At 36.7% G+C, this 14,935-nt stretch overlaps 1 protein-coding gene across 1 annotated transcript in view; it reads left to right on the top strand.

Moving 5' to 3' along the window:
- The window catches only part of cfap58 (cilia and flagella associated protein 58), a 93,608-nt gene that overhangs the window by 9,894 nt on the left and 68,779 nt on the right, over positions 1 to 14,935 (top strand). The window contains exons 7-9 of the mRNA XM_060859850.1: positions 2,261 to 2,420; positions 10,622 to 10,704; positions 12,588 to 12,779. Coding sequence (XP_060715833.1) covers positions 2,261 to 2,420; positions 10,622 to 10,704; positions 12,588 to 12,779 — 435 coding nt within the window. The remainder of the gene's footprint in view (positions 1 to 2,260; positions 2,421 to 10,621; positions 10,705 to 12,587; positions 12,780 to 14,935) is intronic.

The raw sequence follows: 14,935 nt of genomic DNA, 5'->3' as shown, positions 1-14,935 counted from the left end.
TCTTCAGTCTGATTGGTCAGAAGGTGTTGATTAATTTACTTTAGCAAGAGCTCAGAAGGATAAATCACAAGTTAGATTAATGCACTCACTCTTATTGCAACAACTTACACAGGGACTCGTATAGCAAAGGCTCCAAATATATACCTTTTATTTTATCAAAAAAAAAAAAAAATCTGATGCATTATTATACAACCGCACATACTACTGTGCTCATTCTTATGCATATATATATATATATATATATTTCAGCTGCAGAGATTCTTCATGTAATCTATGCATAATCTTTGCAATGTTTATGTCAGATTTCTCTTGTGATGACAAAAGAGAGTCTTTTCCAGTCTAGACAGATGAGTTTTCACTTTCTGGTTTCTTAGTCACATGACATGCTGCATTTTGTTTTTCAACTTCAGGAGGGAGAAATATGGAGAAGCTGATGAACTATTTATAACTGCTATAATATAAATCATAACAGTGTTATTCCATATATAGTTGCTAGAACAGAGGTGATAATATGACTACCTGTTTCACACATACTCACTCACTCTCACTCACTCATCTTCTACCACTTATCCGAACTACCTCGGGTCACCGGGAGCCTGTGCCTATCTCAGGCGTCATCGGGCATCAAGGCAGGATACACCCTGGACGGAGTGCCAATCCATCGTAGGGCACACACACACTCTCATTCACTCACGCAATCACACATTACGGACAATTTTTCCAGAGATACCAATCAACCTAGCATGCATGTCTTTGGACCGAGGAGGAAACCGGAGTACCCGGAGGAAACCCCCGAGGCACGGGGAGAACATGCAAACTCCACACACACAAGGTGGAGGTGGGAATCGAACCCCCAACCCTAGAGGTGTGAGGCAAATGTGCTAACCACTAAGCCACTGTGCCCCCTACTCAGAAACATAAAAATTATAAAGGAAATATAACTAAAAATGAATCAACAGGACCTGCCGTTCTTTAACTAATTCTAAATACAACCATTTGTATCTATTTATAATCATATCCATATATTTATACCCATAGGCTAATTTTCATGTAGTTGCCTGAACAAAACTCTTCAAGAAATACCTTACAAACTTACAAATAACAAACTTCAGAGTGGTTTTTGGCTCCTTCATTATTTTCCAATAACATCACGCCCTGACCTGTTTTATTCCTTACTTAGTAATGAGTAAAGCAAAGATTTCCTAATGCCCCTAAATGTAATCCTAATGCATCAGTAGTACTCTCTGTAAAGATTCATAACCCATTAACTTTAACACCCAAAATATATATAAATATATGCAACAGACCAGACATGCACTTTTAGTTTGTTCTGGATTACTGGAAAAACTCAATGTACAATTGAAGTTTCACTCGGTTTTGTCCTCGACTATGTTTTCTGCTCTGATTTATGGAAACCGTGATAAGTAGCGATGCCTCCATTATCGATTGCACAAACATCAAAATAAAAAAAATAAATAAAATAAAACAATAAAAAAACTAGGCACTATGGTCAATCCAAAAGAGAATTTGATATCCAGTGAGCGTGACGAATAATTATCCAATATCCGGAAAAAAAAGAGACTGATATTCTTACTCTGTTCATTTTTTCCTAAAGTCATAAAGAATCAAAGAGAGTTACATTTTTTCATTTGTGATTTCATTCCAAAGATAGAGAAGAAAGCCTGTGTGCTGTAATCTGGACAACAATAAATAATTAATATTACCATACATACTAGCCTAGTGGTTAAGGTGTTGGGCTACCAATCGGAAGGTTGCGAGTTCAATCCCAGGTCCACTAAGCTGTTGCTGTTGCAAGGCCCTTAACCCTCAATAGCTCAGTTGTATAAAAATATGAGATAATGTAAGTCCCACTGGATATAAGGGTGTCTGCCAAATGTGGGAAATGTAAGAACACTGAGAATAATAATAATACTAACAGCAATAATAACTACTACAATAATAACAGTTCCTACAACATGGAGTTTTCTCTCCTTTTCTTGTTTGCCCTTTGTCCTTTTTTTGACTTTGGCCTCATTGATTTGGACTTAAGTGGATGTTTAGATTTCCTGTTGCTTGTGTGTTGTATCCTCTTGGGGGATCACACACACACACACACACACACACACACACACTAGACCTTGGAAAGTCTTAATCAGGAAAGTTCGAACAACAGAGAAAAATTAAAACAATCTTGAAGACATACACTGATATACATACTGAGTCTGTGTATGTGTGTGTGTGTGTGTGTGTGTGTGTGTAGCTGGAGAGAGAGGAGGCGGCTCAGATGAAGCAGGAGATTGCTAAGCTTATTAAGATAAGGGAGGGCACTCAGAAGAAGCTACGCCTGACGGAGGACCAGAAACTGGAAGTGGAACAGCAGCGGGAGATACTGAAGAACCAGATCACAGGCCTGCATAAAGGCATGAAACACACACACACACACACACACACACACACACACACACACACACACACACACACACACACACACACACACACACACACACACACACACACACACACACACACACACATTTCCGTTACTTTTTTCTTATTCCCTTTGTCAGAGCTTCAGAACATCTTCCTCTCACACCCCTCTCCGAGTCTCACTCGGCCTGTGTCTGGACTGACACACACTGCTCGCTCTCTCTCTCTCTCTCTCTCTCTCTCCGATTGCTTCCCATCCTATCTTTTTATTTCTGTATTTTTAATTCTTTATTTCTGTTTCCTTTCTCCTCCTTTTTTTTGTTAGTTTCTCTTAGTTTTCCTCTTTCCCTCTTTCTCTGTCATTCTTCCCCTCATTATTTCCCTCTTATTCTTCTGTTTTTCTTCTCTCTTTGCTTCTCATCTTTTTGTTTCCTTTCTCACGTTTTTATTTCCTCACTTTTTTAAAAACTATATTGCTTTTTTCTTTTCTTTTTTGACCTTGTGCTCTCTGTCTCTCTTTCTCTCTCCTCGCTCGGTTTCTTTCCATCTTTCCTCAGCCTATACTTCAGTTTTTTCTTTATTATTTCACTTTCTTCACACATGTCCTTCGCCTTCCTTTCTGTCTCTCTCACCACTTCCTGTTTTTCCACATATTTCTCACCATTTCTCTTTCCTCAGCCGGTTGCTCTCTTATTTCTCACAGCACCATTTCTATTTCTCACTTACTTCATATTATTCTTTATTTCTTGCTCAGTTTCTCACTTATTTCTTACTTTCATAGCTTTCCTGTTTTTCTTGATGCTTCCTCAACATTTCTCCCTCATTTCTCTGCATTTCTTTTCCCTCTCTGTTTCTCTCTTTTCATCTTCCTTACTCTCTGTCCTTCTTTTCTCTCAATTACTCTCAGAGAGCAGATCATATTCATTTATTCTGCTTGTTATTCTTTCAAACTGCCAAATGCAATTGCTCCTCACCATGGAGGCATCATCATCATCATCATCATCATCATCATCATCATCATATTTTTCTTACTTTCTTCTCTTTCCCTCTTTGTCAGTCTGCCTGTCTCCCCCCACTGTCTGTCTCTCCCCCTCTCTCCGTATGTCTGTCTATCTGTCTCCCCACCCCTCTGTCTGCCAGCCTGTCTGTATGTCCTTCTCTCCAAGACTGTCTGCATGTCTGTCTGTCTGTCTCTCCCCATCTCTCTCTGTCTGTTTGTCTATCTGTCTCTCCCCCCACTGTCAATCTGTCTATCTGTCCACCTGTTTGTCTGTCTCCCCCCTCTCGGTCTGTCTGGCAGCCTCTCTCTCTCTATCTTTGTGTTTGTCTATCTGTCTCTTATTCTTTCCTTTCCTCTTTTCACCGGTGTTTTTTCTCTGAGCTATAGAATTACATTGGTTAGATCTGTAGTCTGTTCTTCTTCTAGGCCTTCACCTTTCTGCCACCACTCCCACTTGTTTGTTTTGCTTCATTGCTCTTGTTTCTCCTCCCTTGAACCTTCCCTGTTTTTACTTTATTTTCAGTCAATCTCTGAGTAATATTGTAATTTTGTGTTGTGTAGTCTCTCTTACACTGCTGTAAATTGTCCCCCGGAGGGACTCATCAATGCTGCTGGGAATTTGGAGGCATGCGCTCCTTAGAGGAACAAGTTTGAAAGAGCTAGTTTTTCACAGATTTGAAGAAAGGCTTTATTTATTAACAAGTTAGTCTTAAATAAAAATCCAACACAAAACAAAACAAGTTTAGACTGAAGTAGATAGAATTCAAGAATCACTTAACATTTAGTATTAATTTTTGTGGTATGGTGTTGGATGGGATGACAGACAGTAACATGTGACAGAGAGAGAGAGAGAGAGAGAGAGAGAGAGAGAGAGAGAGAGAGAGAGAGAGAGAGAGAGAGAGAGAGCGAGAGAGACAGAGAGAGAGAGGGCAAGAAAGAGAGAGCAAGTGAGAGAGTGTGAGAGAGAAACAGAGAGAGAGAGTGAGAGAGAGAGAGAGAGAGAGAGAGAGAGAGAAAGAGAGAGAGAGAGAGAGAGAGAGAGAGCACTATTACATAAATATATGTTGGACAATCCTAAAGTCTTAGGTGGGCCACATTAGTTATTACCCCTTTGGCTTGTTTCTAAACAATCCTCTAAAGTTTCTCTAAAGTCTAACTTTCCTTATGGATACTTCAGTTTTATCCTTTGTAGTACTGGTAACATTTTGGGCTTAAGCTAGCTATACACAATATACACAATTGTAAGAGATATGTTATTTCTAACAATTTGTGGACACCAGTTCATCACACACATATTTGGTTCATCCACAAACTGCTGTCAAATTGTTGGACACACAACACAACTGTCTAGAATTTCCCTTAAGAGACCCAAACGTGTTTCAAGCATGATGCTGTGTCCCTGTGCACAAAGAGACGTCCACGAAGACGTGTTGTGCCAAATGGGTAGAGTGGAAGTACTGCAAAAAAGTGGGCACGAGGTCTGGATTCTAAAATGATCAGCTGTCCACATACTTATGACCATATAGCTTAATATGAAGAATATAACAATAAGAAATCTGCATTGTTTAGATGTTGGTAAAGTATCTCTCTTCAATCAAAAATGCTGTATACATATGAAGGTGACGTCTAAACCAAATAAATTTAATCATCTGTTTTCTAAAAGGTCCAAGAGTTTGTAGGAACAATAACCAGTTTTTGGAGTTCAAGCTTTGAGACAGTAGATAAAAAACAGTTAGACACATCTATATATCCTTTACCTGAACTATTTGTAATTGTTATTTAGGATCAGGAAAATATTTTGGTTTTGACAATACCATTGCCGAGAATACACAATCTCCAAGATTTGCGTTGATGAAATCTGTATCGGACAATTAGAGTTTATATAGTGCTCAGACCCCCCGACTCACACCTTCCTACACTTTCCTAACTCTTGACCCTTATCCAGTCACTTGCTGCTTCACATCACACTCTGACAAGGCTAATTACAACGGCTGACATTAATAATGTATTAATAATGAATTTCAACATTCAAATTCCACAGACAATCTCATACACACACACACACACACACACTATATATATATATATTAAACAACGTTACCTTTTTCAGATTTTATGTAATTTTAAAATAGTTGAAAAATGGCCAAAGTAAACTCACTCTTGTCTGCAGGCCAGCATTTAATGATCCTGGATTTAAGACTCACTTCTGTACCAACATGCATTGCAGCCTGGGGGCTTGTATATAAAACCTTGTGATGTGAAGTTATAATGTGCCATACTTTTGTTAAAACGTGCCGTTAATACGTTTATACAGACATGAATTATATGCATAGTGAGCAGCTACAGTATTATCTAAACAGTGTACACTGCTATTCAGACTTCATGATTACAGATCTATAGTACATGCTACCGAGCAGTACTAAATTTGCCCATATTAAATATCTTATGATGATGTATTAATGGATAAAGTTATGAACTAAGCCAGCTACTGTATAACACCAGCATAAGTGATACAGGAACACATCAAATGAACCAAAACCGTGGCATTATTGTATTTATATGATCAACATCAACATAATTTAACTGTCAGGACATGAAATTATTTAAAAAAAAAAAAAAAAAATGTTTTTTTTTATTCTTCAAGAAAATGTTCCAATATTATATATCTGTGAGAGGCAAAAGTATGTGAACCTGTAGGGTTAGTACTTAATTAAAAGCATTATTTTATTTAAATATAAATTAATAAATAAATAAATTAATATATTAATATATAATAAATTTGACCCTTTTTTTTTTAAATATTTGCCTTCACATTCATACTGTATACTGTATATCCAAAATATTTCTCCATACTACGAGCAAATAAAGCAAGATTTGGCTTGATCCAATCTTCTTTATATATTTATTCACACAGGCATTATAAGCCCAGTATTAAATGTCTTATCTTTTCTAAGAAACCTGCCATCATGCTGCGAACGGAGCGTTCCAACACTGTTCCTCGGACTGAATCAATCACGAGCTGATCAACACCATCTTAGGCCCATTTACACATTACAGCTAATTTGCACATTGATAGAGTGAAGATGTTTTCTGCTGATATAAGCAAATTCATTCTTGAATGGGCTTTTTATGACAGTGTGAGTGCAATCGATTGCTCTGATTACATTTGGAAAAAAAAGTTGTTCCTGTAAATTGCAGTGGTAATGAAACATTCTTTTCAAGCTTTCTTCCACCACACTGCAGTGCACTGTGGGAACAAATCCTTTGAAAATTTCTAACATAGAGTGACCCATACAGTACTTCAGTACCCAGGATAAATTCTTGTCATGTTATAGCAAAAGTACCAAAAAAGGTAGGCTGTGTCCCAATGCACTATGCACTACTACCTATAGTATGAATTTTAGAATTGTAGTCAAACATAACAGTTCTTTACTAACTGGAAGTGTAAGTCATTTCCAGGTTTATGGCAATTGATGTCAAGCGCATGTACTGTAATGTGACATCACTAGCTTTAGCAGAATATAGTAGTTTTTTTAAACGTTAAAAAATAAAACCATACATGGGCTAATGTAGAAGACATTTGTAAGATGTCTTGTCATCGGTCATCTTGAAAATTTTTTCTCATTCAACATCAGTGCCAGGGGGGCACGGTGGCTTAGTGGTTAGCACGTTCGCCTCACACCTCCAGGGTTGGGGGTTCGATTCCTGCCTCCGCCTTGTGTGTGTGGAGTTTGAATGTTCTCCCCGTGCCTCAGGGGTTTCCTCCGGGTACTCCGGTTTCCTCCCCCGGTCCAAAGACATGCATGGTAGGTTGATTGGCATCTCTGGAAAATTGTCCGTAGTGTGTGAGTGCGTGAGTGAATGAGAGCGTGTGTGTGTGCCCTGTGATGGGTTGGCAGTCCATCCAGGGTGTATCCTGCCTTGATGCCCAATGACGCCTGAGATCACACAGGCACAGGCTCCCCGTGACCCGAGGTAGTTCGGATAAGCGGTAGAAGATGAATGAATGAATGAACATCAGTGCCTGCAGCACCACCCTGTTTCTGCAACAGTTAAGAGAATGAAGTGTCATTTTCAATGTGAACAATTCTCATTCACCTGTAGACATAAAACATAATAGTACAGACATCTGCTTATGGATCTACATCGTATGCTTCCTCCGAAGGGACAGTCTAACGATCCCTTCATAGTAATACATTTAACCTTTAGTCACACTAATTTTCTGTACAATCTGATAAGATACAGTACAATTGAAAACCTAAAACGTTTAATTGAATCAACTGAATGTACAGTAAATGAAACTAAACAGTGTGTGTAGGTTAAGTTACACTTCTACTAATGGTTAGTGTTTACTTTTAACCCTAGCAGCATGTGACAAATTATGATGTCACCTCATGACCTCAGGAGGAAAAAAAGATTTCGAAAAAAAAAACAAAAAAACAGTTAATTGATATGTTTTGGTTTAAATGAGTCCAAATCAGACTGATGTAAAGGCAGCTCTCAGTGTTCTGCTGTTTAGGGTGGCTAATGTACAAAACATAGTTGGTAAGTAACTGAATATTAACTTAGCTATTTTTTTTACCACAACTGTCTAAACTCCTGAAATGATTAACAGGTTGAGACTCGGCACTAAAACTGAAAAAAAAAAATTAAAAGTGTGTAATACATGAGCAGGATCAAAAGTCTAACCATAATGGGTAAATTTAAATCATCTAACTCACTTAGACATTTTAATGTCCTAATTCTCTCTAATAAAGACTTGCTGACATCATACACTGCAAGTTTAGTCCGTTTTTTTTTTTCTTTGTTCTTTTTTTGTAACGGATAGCAATGTTAATTTCAGGCACGGTTTTGATTTGCTTCCTTGAACCACTGGCATTTGTAAGGAATGATGGATGAAGCTTCAGCTAACTTCTCATTGTAATCAGGGCTTTCCATCGTGATGCATGTTGTCATTTTAATCAGAGTTGCCTCAAGTGATTGATGCGACAGTCTGTGGCAGTTAGACCAGCAATGGGATTGGTTCGGAAGAGGAGAAGTGGGTGGGGATGTTGGCAGAGCAGGAGGACAAGGGATGGCTATTTTGCATAACAGAAAAGAGAGAGAGAGAGAGAGAGAGAGAGAGAGAGAGAGAGAGAGAGAGAGAGAGGGAGAGAGAGTGAGAGAGAGAGAGCAGGAGAGAGAGTGAGGGACACTCTCTATTGCTTACAATTACATTGTTGTTCACCAGGTTACTGGCGAAATAACTCCACTGATGGTGATAAAAATGGCACCACAATCTTATGTCTTCATTTTGCATTTTGTTGTGATCATGAAAATAAGGATCTCTCTCTCTCTCTCTCTCTCTCTCTCTCTCTCTCTCTCTCCCTCCTTCTCTCCTTCTCTGTCCCTCCTTATTTCAGCGATTGCTTTATTGCCATGAATACAGTGCAAAGAAAATCGATAGTAGGATAACAGCAATAATAAAGATAATGAGAGCAATGAAACCGTCATAATAGCCCTTTCTTTTTTGTTTCTCAGTATCATTATCGTCCCTACTATATGACACACACACACACAAAACCTCATTTAGGATGATGATGTAAGGTAGGAGTTGAGTGATTAATCTCATTATCGCATGCAGGTATTTTACAGCCTGTCTGCAGGTCTTCAGTGTCCCTCAGGCGATGACATGCATCTCCCTGTAGGTCTCTTTTGGGGTAATGATACTTTCTCACCTTTGGAGATGTGACATTTTTCCAAACAGATGGTTGCAGGGCATTTTTTGTCTTTTTTTGGTTTCAGTCTTAAGGTCTATGATTCAACTTCCCTATATATGCATGATATCTGTGGATGTCATTAGGAGATAGTGGACAGGCACTTACTGTACTATACTCCCAGGTCAATAAGTTTTTATGTAGGACGATATGTTGTTCCCTTTCTGTTCTATAGGGGTTACATAACCAGTCTAAATGTCTTGCATGTCTTGTGGCATTGTGAAAGTGGAATAAGGTGCATTGCTTTATTATACATTTGCAATTCATTTTCACTGGAGTTTTTATAGATTTGGTTTTATATATGTTTTGAGCCGATGCTATGTTTGTCAACTGTTAAATCTACTGCATGGGCAAGCAAATATCAAATTATGTTAGTTAGTTTGAAAGAAAACAAAGTTGTAGCATAACAATTGCATTCTCATCTCTAGTCAAATCTAGATTGTTATTGACATTCAATATTACAAAGCTATGGGGGATCCTACACATTTTGTATGGGTATGATACCAAATAGGTATCATAGTCTTTTGCACATTTTTAAGATGATGGCTGTTTGCAAGTAACCTGAATTATTGACTCATAATTGTCACATGTTCTCCCTGCTCTTTAGTATTTACCGTATTACCCTAAAGTTTTCTGTTGACATAAAAGGTGACTTACTTGTAGCTCTGTGTACTTATCGTATGACAGAGCGCTTAATGTTCTACAGTTTCTTCTACACAGAGAATTCTGCACTTGTGCTAATGCTACAAACATTAAAATCTGCTTTGTAATAGTTATACAGTGAAGGTTTTAGCAGTAATCCCACTGTAATAACTTTTCTTTGAAATCTCAAATTGAGAGATAGTAGCATACACCACAAACTATATTTAGTAGGATGATTATTGTTATATTTTGCTGCTGATCAGTATATTTATATATAACACAAATACAATTTCCAGGCATTACTAATTTTGCTTTACTGCTTTGCTTTGTTACTCAAATGCTGTTAAATATGTTAGATGGGAGCCCAAGCATAAAAATTGGTGTATATAGCTTATATTGCTGTATATAAGCCTTATTGGTTTCCATTTCACACGTTTCAAGCTTAAAGGCAAGTGCTGAAGGAGTTGGTCTAGACTCATACACACTGTATCTTGGACAGTGTCCTTGTGTAACACAAAAGCCACTTATATACAAAATTATAACAAACTCATGCCCAGAGAGCTCAACACAAGACAAGTGGACTGTTTGACAGATTTCAATCATCTGGGTCACAAAGAAAAGCCACTTAAGCACCGTCTTGTAAGAACTTTTCTCATTTGGCTGTTGATGTGTCTTTGTATGTACGTGGATGAATTTAGTGGAATGTATTCACTCTTTCTAAGCCACGATGGAGAAAAATGTAAAGCTAAATGTATCCTTATCAACACAACCATTAACAATTTTTTTTTCTTCTCAGAAATGGAGATGAACCAAAAACAGACAGAGAGTTACAAGAAGAAAATAGACGAACTGATCAGAGAGAAAGACATGCTGAATAAGGTAGGTGTGTGAGTGAGTGATGAATGAATATCACCCTCACTTGAGCAGACATAGGTGTGTCGATAAGATTTACCATATGAAAGTTTAATTATATGGTAATTGAATATTAAATAATACATTTATGTTATTTATTTCTGTGTGGTGGCACTGAAGGTATGGTTGCCTCCTCACAGCTTCATACTGTATGTTCTCACCATCTGGGCTCCTCTGGGTTTTTAAGATTCCTCCCACCTCAACAAAAACAACAAAAAATGTGTGTGTGCATAGAGCCATAACAATAGATTTTTTTTAAAGAAACTTTGATAGTATTGCTTACTCCATGCAGCTGGTTTGCTACAGTATACCTAGTAATGCACTGTATTGATGTGTTGTAAAGGGCAACAGAAAATCATAACGTTAGCATTCCATTACAGATCTCCTACTACAAACCCAACCACAGCTTTCTGTATCTGAAGTATGTCATGCCTTCAGATACAGAAAAAGGCAGTAAAAGCTTAAATACAATTAACACTTAGACCTAATCAGGAACCCAATATAATCTGAGTATGAGCTGCTGTCTGTTATTATATATAAAGGTAAAAAAAAGAAAAGAAAAAATAAATGGCAAAAATGCACATTTATTTGTTTTGTATTATGTTTATGGTTATATTATTCATGTCACAAACTAATCATATGGTAATATTCTTTGTCAGAAAAAAATCTTGTGAATTCTTTTCTTGTGAAGGCTTTTGGTCAATACAAATATGATTAGCTAATCATTTATTTATGCAATTCCTTTTTTTTTGCTTGTTTGTTTCTTAAAAATTGAAGAATGCATTTTTCTTTACTTTCACCTCATTTCTCAGTGTCAGTGCATATATTATTCTCAAGACTAAAAACAGACAGCTTTGTGCTCATTGGTATAACTCCTTAATCCTAATTTGTTAATTATTAAAACTGAAAATTAACTTAATATAAATATCTAACATGCATGAAAAGAAGTAATTAATTAATTAAAGTTCAAATTAATAATAGATTAATAATAAACTATGTGTTTATTGTCTGTACTGTGTTGTTTTTATCATATTAATTGCATTTCTTGTTGTTTGCTGTTGAAGTTAGCAGGATAAAACCAAATTAATTCAAACTATTAATTTTGTATGTATAAACATATGCACATACAAATATACAAAATATGTCACTACACTAAAACACTGCACAATGCTGAATACTACAACATAAAAAATGCATGAAGAAATAGTCATTAAAGGGTATACAGTAACTAATAAATACCTAATAAATACTGCAACATCTAATATTTGAGTACATCAATTACAGTATTATTCTGAGTATATTAATTAAAGAAATAACCAAATCAAACAACACATTTAACACTGCTGATGTGTGTAAGCAGATATCATACTGCAGCACACTCGGAAACAATGATATCAAGTTATCACATTGTGGATTCTTTATACTCTTCCACCCCAGAGCTGCAATTTGCTCTATTAACATAGTTATGATAATGAAGTGCAATTCACTATCGAGTAGCTTCCTGTGCCGCTGATCTCCAGAATATTGCGATATTATTGTGGATATGGAGATGAGTGGCCATTCATATTTAATTGGATTGGAAATACGCAGCTGTCTCCCACAAGCAGACACATACAGTATATGCATAATGTCATGCAGACTAGACTCCTGAAATTGGCTATACATTTTAGTCAACCTCCCTTCATGTACTTTACACTAATGCCTCAGAGATGAAAATGTATATTTTATTTCATCCAAGTAGTTGATCTTTTGAAATGACACATTTGACTAAATAAATGGTTTTTAAAGCATCTTTCATCTAGACATGAGTGTGTTCAGCTAGGCTTGTGTTTGTTTATGTGTGTGTTTAGAAATTGATCAAGGCAGCAAATGCCACCGAGAAGCAGCTAAACTTGGTGATGCTGCATGAGCAGACAAAGAAGACGCTGGAACAGGAAATTCTGAATCATCGAGATGAGGCACAGAAACAGCGCAAGATCATTTTTCAGCTGGAAAAGGAGCGTGATCGCTATATCAACGAAGCTAGCGAGCTCACACAGAAGGTGACTGTCTAACACACACACTCACACATTTTCATGTAGACACAGGGTTTAACACAGTCATACTTTTATATAAACATCACCATAGTTTAGTGTACTCCCAAACCCTGCCTTAATTGCTCAGTCACTGCTTAGCAACTGTTGCCTTTGACCACGATATCAGTCAAGCTTTCTTCCCATTAGCAGACATTTTTAATTAAAGCTGACACCCATAATTATGTTGGCAAACGGAGGCTTTTCCCCTACCCATTTCCTCACCAACAGCCGAACAAACAAAACATTATCAAACCATCATCATTCAAAGATGTATAGTTTTGATTAAAAATCTTTTGCCTAAATGTTGTGTCATGAGCTAGATGGCTAACTGGTATGTTAAATCAGCTAGTTTGACTAAGTGCTGTGCTAAATGAGCTAGTTTTTATTATACCATGTGTTACGTCAGCTAATTTGACATGTATGAAAAATGAACTCTGACTGTGGACTGAGTGGTGACTAAGAACTGTATTAAATGAGCTAATATGAATAATTGATGTGTGTTAAATGAACTAGCTTGACTAAAACCAGCACTTGATGGATTGTTAAGTTAAGTCTAATGTACTGTTTATAGCTGACCTATCAAATAGACAAAGCAACCTACATTACTGATATTATTACTACTACATTACATTTGAGTACAATGCCTTGAGATTTACATTAAGGCAAACCTTTAGAATTTAAAACAAATTTGAGAAAATACAAAAATATGACAAATTAAAATAGCCTTGTTTTAAATAGAGAAAGATTAAAGAATTAAAAGAAAATAATTTAAAGAAAACCATTATTAGTATTTCATACAGTTCTGCCATGTGAGAATATGACTGAAGACTACATTCTCTTGCTCGACATTGTCTTATACCACAGACATAAAGGTCATGAGAGCTGTATAATGAATCCCAGACAGGCATGATAACTTACTATAACAGATTATACTGGCATTATAAAGTTCTAATAAGTGAAGGTAGGTATGCTAATGAATGGTAAGCGGCTCACACCTCACCATGACTGCCCAGGGACACATTTGTCAGTGTTACGGTTTATAAAATATTACCTTTTTTTATTCGAGCATCTTTGCAAGCCTTTGCAAATAATAAATACATAATATAAAAAAGCAAGTTTCTGCATCAAATTTCCATTTTATTCTACTTTATTTAATATATAAATATGGGGAAAAATGTTGAATAGTATGTATACACACACCGCAGTATATTTGCATCAACTATGGAAAAAAGTTTTTTTTTTTTAAATTAAAGCCAAGCTGAGAAATCCAGCTACTGGTCTGCTTGGTGGACCAGCTTGCAAGTGGAGGTAGAGAGAACCGTTTCAAGTATTACAAATTTAATCAGGTCAGAACTATTAAAACAATAAGTTTATTGACCTTAACAACAAAACTTTACTTGCTGTGCAAACTCAAAGCCCAAATTCAATCTTTTATTTTGAGGCAGTGTGTGTGTGTGTGTGTGTGTCTGTGTGTGTGAGAGAAAGAGAGAGAGAGAGAGAGAGAGAGAGAGAGAGAGAGAGAGAGAGAGAGAGAGAGAGTGAGATAGAGGATTTCTATTCTGAATCTTCCTATAGTCTGGCAAATTCAATTTCTATGGCCAGTCTAACTAACGACATGAAAATTAAGCTATTTATCATTTATCATATGTGTTCAGATGAGTAGTCTGGATGAAGTCAATAAGATAAAGTCATGCCAAACAGATAGTTATGATAAAGTAAATCGGCAAAAGAGCTAGATGTGCGATGTGCAATCATAGTGCTCCAAAGAGTTAATTGCACCTCATGGTAACAAAAATGCCATTACAACAAGCATTACGGGGGCATATACAACGATTTATATTATATAAAAATTCAAGATTAGAATTAGCTTCAATTTATATTTAAATGTGTTTGTATTTATCACCAATGAACAATCCTGAGGTAAATGAGGTGACTGTGGCGAGGAAAAACTCCCTTAGATGGAAGAGGAAGAGAACTTGAGAGGAACCAGACTCAAAGGGAACCTCATCCTCATTTGGGCGACACTGGAGGGTGTAATTATGAACGGTTATAACCACTGGAGAGTGTTATTATGAATAATGTCCTTGCTACAGTCAGATGGAGTTGGCATCTTCTGTGTGATT

Source organism: Tachysurus vachellii, chromosome 24 (genome assembly GCF_030014155.1).
Source record: "Tachysurus vachellii isolate PV-2020 chromosome 24, HZAU_Pvac_v1, whole genome shotgun sequence".
Lineage (NCBI taxonomy): Eukaryota > Metazoa > Chordata > Actinopteri > Siluriformes > Bagridae > Tachysurus > Tachysurus vachellii.
Note: the sequence above shows the minus strand (reverse complement) of the source record. Positions and strands in the feature narration are given on the sequence as shown.